The 8,455-nt window shown below is 44.2% G+C and overlaps 1 protein-coding gene across 1 annotated transcript; it reads left to right on the top strand.

Moving 5' to 3' along the window:
• Positions 1-2,858: 2,858 nt before the first annotated feature.
• On the top strand, positions 2,859-3,536 carry LOC125553370 (uncharacterized). The gene has a single exon (XM_048717163.2). The coding sequence runs from the start codon at positions 2,901-2,903 to the stop codon at positions 3,489-3,491; it is 591 nt and encodes a 196-aa protein (XP_048573120.1). The 5' UTR covers positions 2,859-2,900; the 3' UTR covers positions 3,492-3,536.
• The last annotated feature ends 4,919 nt before the right edge of the window (positions 3,537-8,455 follow it).

Raw genomic sequence — 8,455 nt, 5'->3', positions numbered from 1 at the left:
AATGGCATGCATGTTTGGCACTGCTTTGTGTCCCGGTAACATTTGGCAAGCTTATGTATGGTGCTATACGTTCTTCCCTGGTGGGGAAAAGTTTTATACAGCGGGGATTGCTGCTGTGTGTTGGGCGATATGGTCTTGTCGTAATAGAGTTACCTTCGAGTTCAAACCACTTACAAACCCTTTTGAATGTGTTTTTTCTGCCTGTGCTCTAATGTGCTACTGGGCAGGACTGATGAAGCAAGATGACGCAGCTACCACGAGGGGCGAGGCAAAGCTGCTGAAGGAGAACGCGTCGATGATGATGAGAATCTGTGCGGCGAAACATGATGAAACGGCATGCTGATCTGCTGAAGATGCTATTCCATGGTGTAGCTAGTTGTTTGAGCTGCTTTCCCCCTGCGCGGGCATGAACTTTTGTTGCTTAGTTGTTGTGAGCCTTGTGTCTGGTGTTCTTTTGGGGTTTTAGGCCCTGGATTCTAGTTACTGAGATTAGGTGTCGTCGGGTTTTCGTCCCGCGGTGAGTAATCTCGATGGCGAGTGCTCACAGTGGGTTTCCCGACGATGCGTTGGACTCGCTTCCCCTTTTCTCCTCTCTGTGGACTGTTGTATTTCCGTTATGTTGCAGTAATGAAAAGGGGTAATGCCCGGTTCAAAAAAAATGAGCCGCTACGGCAGAGGAAAGCAGAGAAACCGGGAATCATGAATCTTGTTTTGTTTACCTGGAGCCTGAGGCAGGTTGAGAACTGCTCTAATGCTCTCTCTTTTCGTTGCTCCTTCTGGCAGGTTCAACCTTTCCTCTTCTGACGTAATACTCCGCGTGGTATCTGAATTTACACAATGCAAAAAAGTTAAACAATCAAAACTAATCACAAAGGCGATATTAGGCCCTAATAATGGACCTAGCACAGGTAGTGGAATATTGTAGAAACATACTCGACTCTTTCGAGCATGTCCCATGGCAGAGGACCTAGATCCCTCACCATCATTGCCAAGCGCTCCAAGTTCTCATAGGTATGGAAACTAGAATAATGGCTCGCCTTGCACAATGAAAATCAGAGACCAGTTCAATCGTTTCCTGCAGAAACATACTCGACTCTTTCGAGCAGGATGCAGCGCGATACGGCTGCCGGCTGAAGGTAGGGTCTCTGGTGCACGTTATAAACTTATAACCTGAATACGGTCCAAATTCAGGGTCCACAACTTGGTTCAGAGTTAACGGAAGCTGTTCAGAAATTACGCTTCAGTAGTGTCCAGGACCGAGTTTTGTTTCACATTGTTGCTGAGTTTTTCCGTCAAACGATCAAGTTTTGGAAGCCAAACCAAACCAACTCGTGTACATCTAAGAAAAACTATTCCATTCAATGAAGTCTTCATCTACCAATTCCCTAAAAAAAGTCATCATCTACCTAAAGGAAAATCAGCTTCCTGGGACCGGGATGCATGCAGTTTGATGAACTCTGAACTGAAGCTGTGGCGGGAATGTTTGAGAGTTCCACAGTCGTGAGGAAATATCGGCGCCATGAATATGATCTGCACTGCTGTTCCCACTGCATGCATGCCCAGTGAGTTCTTTGACTATATATAAGTTACAGTCATGAAGAATTAACTCACCTAATTTGCTGTAAGCCTGGCTGTAGCGCCTTGGACAGCAGCTGTTGGCACACCTCCAGAGTCCAGGCCAAACTACTACTACCCCCAAAAACTAACTGGCATAGACAAAGGAAGGGTATTACACCGTCGCCAAAGGCCAAAATCTAAGAAAGAGTAGAAAGAACATGGTGTGGCGACAACACCATCACCCAGGACTAACTACTCGTAACAGAAACTGAATGTCATCAACTGAACCATCACTTTTTTTTTTTTGAGATCTGGAGCAGACCAATCTACTCAGATAGGGGAGTACATTCAGAGAGCATCAACGGCTGTAGGCTACTCGGGACGTTGGCAATCAGTAACTGCTCTCCTGAGCTCCTGGTTAATGCAGCTAGGCCATGAGCCAATGAGTTGCATCCTCTCTTCACATACTGGATAGTGCAACCCGTGAATCCAGCCATGGTCCTTTTAATGTCCATGATTAAACCATAGTGGGGAGAGCGCGTCGGGGTTTTTGTCGAAAAAGTCATTTACAATGACTTGGTTATCCATCTCCAGCACAATCTGGCCGTTGTAGTAATTCGCCATCGTTTGTAGTCCAGCGATGTCTGCATAGACATCAAACACAAACAGATGGATATCCTCAATTAGCTTTTTGACTATTGTGTGCATTGCAGATTAAAGCTTTGTACAACCGTTGCTTTATAACGCCGGCAAGCAATACGAGAGAAAATCGAAAAGCGGCTCTTGATCCAATCAAGTCATCTCTTGGTGCTCAAGGTTTAATCGTATGATATGCTATGATGTCATTTTGAATATTACTTTTGGACAACCACTTATAGATGACAGTTTGAAATTAATATCCTGAAGACCTTGTTGATCTTTAGGACGACATGTCTACATCTGCATATTTATGCCTCTGCTTAGTAAAGTTGTAGAGTAGTTAGGTAGGATAACTATTGTTGCGAAAAAATATAAAGTGGGATACTATGGGCTGAGCACGTCCAATCCATCCCTGTAACTTAACTTTTCTTATACGCATAGCACAGGTAGATATATGGAGTACATGTTTAAAAGTTGCATACACAGTCAAGGTACCAATCAGAAATATTGCATACACATAGGCATTACTCATAGGTTGCACTTTACGCTAACGGAGTAGTATTAGGTACTCCTGATTAATAGCCAATGGACACACTCCTAGCGTTGATTGGCTAGCCGTGGCTATAAACACCAAGCTGCAAGTGGTCGTGGAAGTCAGCTGGACATCAATCTCCCACTGCATGCCACCACCATAGGTGCGAGCCATGGCGATGTTCTACCACTCTTCCTCTAGTCTCATATGCACCGTCTTCCTCCTCGTTGTTGTTGCCGTGGCAGCGGAGGATGCAGGATGCGTGCAGGCGCAACAGCGGAAATTGCAGCAGGTGTCGGGGCCACCGCCGATACCGCTGCCAAATCCGAACCCGCAACCTGACCCAAACCCACAACCTTTGCCTAAGCCAGACCCAAACCAGCAGCCACTACCGCAGCCTTTACCGCAACCACTGCCAGGCCCAAACCCACAGCCATTACCACAGCCTTTGCCAGAACCGCTGCCGAACCCGAACCTGCAACCACCGCCATTACCACAGCCTCTGCCACAACCACTGCCAGGCCCAAACGCCCAGCCTCCGGCGCAACCACTGCCAAGCCCAAACCCGCAGCCACTGCCGCAACCAGACGTCCAAGGCTCATACCCGCAAGTACAACCGTTGCCAGATTCGAACACGTCCGGGCGACAAAATAACGCACTACAGGGACCGCAACCAATTGGTGCAGCCTCAACTCTATATTCGTGTGGTGCTACATACAAACTGATATTTTTCATGGGTTTATTGTTGTACTATTTTGTTTAGATAAAGCGATGCTTGTTCATGTAAATAAACCTACCGTTTTGTAGACTTTAGTATCTAAAGTGATGTATCGGTCTGGCATGATCTCTTTATATTTACATTTATACTACTGATATATTTATGCAATAAAGTTTTATATGACTCTACAAGTAATTTGTGTACTTACAAAAAAGAGAACTATTTGTGTACATATTTGGTACACTTGTTGTTGCGATGTCTTTAGTTATACCGCTCTTTATCAGACTGACTTGTGTATGGTAAGCATAGCTTATCGAATATTGTATATTCAGAGTAAGGTGTGCCTAATTTGTTCGAAATTTGTTTTTGGTCATTTTTTCTTGAAAATATAAATGGATTACATGATACAAATTGATATCATTGGATCTGTATGAGTCTTTGACTTTTCACTAAGTTAATCCCAAAGACACACCGGAGATCCCCGCCACACGTCATTCCTCTTCCCCATTTTCCCTTTCCCCAGGCCCTACGGCCCTGCCTTGCTCTACTCATTCATGGAGACAAACCTGCTCTAGCCCGTCCTAGTGCCACTCCCGGCTGGACGACTGGTCTTTCTTCAAGCCACTGCAAGCATACAAGAAGAGGGATATATATTATGGGTATTGATTTGAAATCCCTCTTTCTCTGTCTTCGAATTGGATAGTCTTATAGTGGTTTGTGTTTAATATTTCTAGGATAATCAATTAACCATGGCCAAAAATAAAAGAAAGCCTGCAACAATGCATTCCTTTTTCTGAGATGATAGCAAGAGTTGATGGTCCAGAACAGATTAATTTGGTTGATGACCTTCCCTTAGTGGATGAACAAGAACAAGTAGAAGAATTTTAATTTCAACAAGACAACCTCATGTTCAAAAAGGTAACGATGATTCTGCTGTTTTGGTAATAGAAAGGAAATCAGGTCTGCGGTGCAAAATTTGGTATTATCCTCCTAATGATCAAGAAAAAGCTCGAATGTCATATATGAAGCAGGTGCCATATCATTTTCGCATGGATGAGTATCCTCCCAATGAGTTTCTCTATCTTCTATTGTCTATATTTTTCTTTTGTGTGATGTACAATTCAAATATTGTACATCTTTTTGCTGTTGATGGTGAATGCTGGTATGATCAATGATTTTTTTCTATTACATCTGTTACGTTATTGTTTTCGGATTTTTTGGTACATAAGTGTTGTCCTCTTTAGTGCCCATCTATAATAAAATTTTCATGGCTCCGCCACTGCCGACGGGCTTATTGGGTGAGCTCCCAGAGAATGCATCCCCAACAGTTGTTCTCAACCATGGAAGACCTCCCAAAGGAGAACAGACAGCCCCCGGGTGCTGCTCACAAGCATTAGAGTGAACCTCCAAAATGGCATAACGCCAGATGTCGGACGCTCTAGAGGCAAACCCAAACCTAGACCTAGCTCTAGACCTACTATATACATAGATGAGCCGACCTTCTAACCCATCCATACTTCGACTAGTAAAGCCACTGGAGGAGAGAAGAAGAGAATGCTGGAATTTAGTCTATTTTGGGCAGCTCAATAACTATTTCAGAAATTTCTAATAAATCCTAAAGGCCCACTTAGCCCATTTGTGCAAAGTAAGGGATGCTACTAAAGTTTAGTCCCACATTGCTAGTTTAGTAGGAGTTGGACCTCCTTATAAGGGAGGTTCTTTCCCCACTTGTACGAGCATGAGAACAAGAGGGATATCCATGCGCGCTCCTCCTCCGCCGCCCGCCTCGCCACGCTTCCGAAACCGCACCTCTTTGAGTCCTGTACGGGAGAAGAGTGATAAGGTTTTTGGGGAGCGCTCAGCGCGACTACTGGCTGCTTCATCACGGACTATCCGGTCGCCGACGACTTCTTCCCCGACGTCCACGACCTCCTCGACGACATGGCAGGCGAGGACACCGACCCCAAGTCCAGCGCTTCTGCTGCTGCTGTCCCGTACGTGTTCTTGTCTTTCCTGTTAAAGGTTCTGCCGTCGTTCCTTGTTCTAGTCCTTGTCCTACACATGTTAGGTTCTACTTCATATATGCTACTTGCTATACTGTCTGCTTTAGATATGATAGGCTACGGTTCATATATGCAGAAGCTATTTACCTTCTCTCTGTCAAAACGCATGACTTGTTTTATCTCTTCTATATTAGTCATGCTTTATCTAGTATTTCTGTTAATAAAATCATTTGGTAAATTGCTCATATTACCAACAATCCAAAAACCTTATTATAGGCAATTTGCCCCAAGTGGTTTTGCTGCTTCCATGAGACCTCCTATGTTTGAGGGTATCCACTATAAGAGGTGGCGCGTGAGAGCAGTCTTGTGGTTTCAAACCATGAGTTGCTATGACGCCACTCTCGGCAAACCTGAAGGAGAGCTTGATGCTCAACAGGCACAAGCTTTTCAGAAAATGGGATACTCTGTTTAAGGCTGCTCTCTTGAGTGTTCTTGGTGAGAACATAGTTGATGCTTATGCGTCAATTGATAATGGAAAAGATATGTGGGATGCACTCGAGACCAAGTTTGGGGTCTCGGATGCTGGCACTGAGCTGTACATCATGGAGAAATTCTATGATTACAGGATGACTGAAGAGCGCTCCATGGTTGAGCAAGCTCATGAGATATAGTCATTTGCTAGAGAACTTGAGCACTTCATTTGTATGCTACCGGACAAGTTTGTTGCCGGAGGTATCATCACTAAGCTTCCTCCTTCATGGAGAAACTTTGCTACCTTGCTGGAGCATAAGAGGCAGGAGTTTTCCGTCCCGAATCTCATTGGCACTCTTGATGTGGAAGAAAAGGCAAGAGCAAAGGACACGCGTGCTCGAGGTATTGAGGGAGGATCTAGTGCCAATGTGATACAGAAGCAGAACTTTCAGCCCCACAAGTTCAAGAACAAGGGCAAGTTTGATGGAAAAGCAAAGTTTGATGGAAAGAATAAGGCTGTGCAACACACAAACTTCAAGAAGAAGAATGGCAAGAAGAAAGGTGCTTATCATGTGTGTGGGGATCCTGATCATTGGGCTCCTAGTTGCCCTAATCGCTATGACAAGCGTCATCCTGGGAAATACGGCAAGACCGCTAATGTTGTCATTGGAGACACTGACATGAAGGATGCTGGGTATGGTATATTTCCCACTATTCTTTCAGTATGTCATTCTCCTGACTGGTTGATTGACACGGGTGCTAATGTGCATGTATGCGGTGATATTTCCATGTTTTCGTCTTATCAGACCGCAGGGACTTCAACCGTGCTGATGGGCAACGGTTCAAGTGCTTCTGTTCGTGGTGTTGGCATGGTCGATCTGAAGTTTACTTCGGGGAAGATCGTGTGGCTGAAGAACGTGCATTATGTCCCTTCCGTCAATAAAAATCTTGTTAGCGGATCTCTTCTGTGTAGAGATGGCTACAAGCTTGTCTTTGAGTCGAATAAATTTGTAATATCCAAGTATGGAATCTTTGTTGGTAAAGGCTATGAGTCAGGAGGCTTGTTTCGTTTATCCTTATCAGACGTTTGCAATAAAGTTGTTAATCATATTTGCGACAATAGTGAATCCAATGTGTGGCATTCACATCTTTGTCATGTTAATTTTGGTTGCATGTCGCGACTAGCGAAGTTGAACTTAATCCCTAGTTTCACCACCGTCAAGGGATCTAAGTGTCAAGTGTGTGTGCAAGCTAAGCAACCTCGTAAGTCTCACACGACTGCGGAAATAAAAAATCTTGCACCACTAGAGCTCATACATTCAGATCTATGTGAAATGAATGGTGTGTTGACAAAAGGTGGAAAGAAATATTTCATGATGTTAATTGATGACTCCACTAGATACTGCCGTGTGTATCTTCTGAAATCTAAGGATGAGGCTTTGAACTTTTTCAAGATCTATAAAGCTGAAGTGGAAAACCAACTTGATCGAAAAATCAAGAGGCTTAGGTCCGACCGTGGTGGAGAGTATTTTTCCAATGATTTTGATGCTTTTTGTGCAGAACATGGTATAATCCATGAGAGGGCTCCTCCCTACTCACCTCAGTCAAATGGGGTGGCCGAAAGAAAGAACCGTACTCTAACTGATTTGGTTAACGCCATGTTAGATACATCGGGTCTCTCCAAGGCATGGTGGGGGGAGGCGATATTGACAGCATGTCATGTCCTGAACCGAGTCCCCACAAGGAACAAAGAGATAACTCCATTCGAGGAATGGGAGAAGAAAAGGTTAAAACTCTCTTATCTGCGAACATGGGTTTGTTTGGCGAAAGTCAATGCTCCAATTTCAAAGAAGCGGAAGCTTGGATCAAAGACTGTGGATTGTGTTTTCCTGAGATATGCTTTTCATAGCATTGGCTATAGATTCTTGGTTGTAAAATCTAAGGTACCTGACATGCATGTCGGTACGATCATGGAGTCGAATGATGCGACTTTCTTTGAAGATATCTTTCCCATGAAGGATATGGCTACCTCATCTAATCAGGAGATGCCTAATTCATCGAATTAGGAACCAGTTACAATTACCGAACCTACAATTTCGATGGAACACTTTGCAAGTCCTGTGGAGGAGAACAATGAAGTTCCTATTAGGAGCAAGAGATAGAGGACTGCAAAGTCCTTTGGTGATGATTTTCTTGTGTACCTCATAGATGACACTCCCAGTTCTATTTCAGAGGCCTATGCATCTGAAGATGCTGACTACTGGAAGGAAGCGGTTCGTAGCGAGATGGATTCCATCTTGGCAAATGAAACTTGGGAGATAACTGGTCGTCCTTATGGGTGCAAACCTATAGGATGTAAATGGGTATTCAAGAAGAAGCTTAGGCCTGATGGTACTATTGAAAAGTACAAGGCTCGGCTCGTGGCTAAGGGTTATACCCAAAAGGAAGGTGAAGACTTCTTTGATACTTACTCACATGTGGCTCGACTGACCACTATTCGAGTTCTACTTTCACTAGCTGCCTCGCATGGTCTTC

This window comes from Triticum urartu, chromosome 4A (assembly GCF_056163025.1).
Source record: "Triticum urartu cultivar PI428250 chromosome 4A, HENAU_Tu73, whole genome shotgun sequence".
NCBI classification, from domain to species: Eukaryota; Viridiplantae; Streptophyta; class Magnoliopsida; order Poales; family Poaceae; genus Triticum; species Triticum urartu.
The sequence above is the reverse complement of the archived record's forward strand: the minus strand, read 5'-3'. Positions and strand labels throughout refer to the sequence as shown.

What these genes read in the sequence shown, in the direction of transcription:
- LOC125553370 (XM_048717163.2), top strand. Translation starts at nt 2,901, where the DNA reads ATGGCGATGTTCTACCACTCTTCCTCTAGTCTCATATGCACCGTCTTC.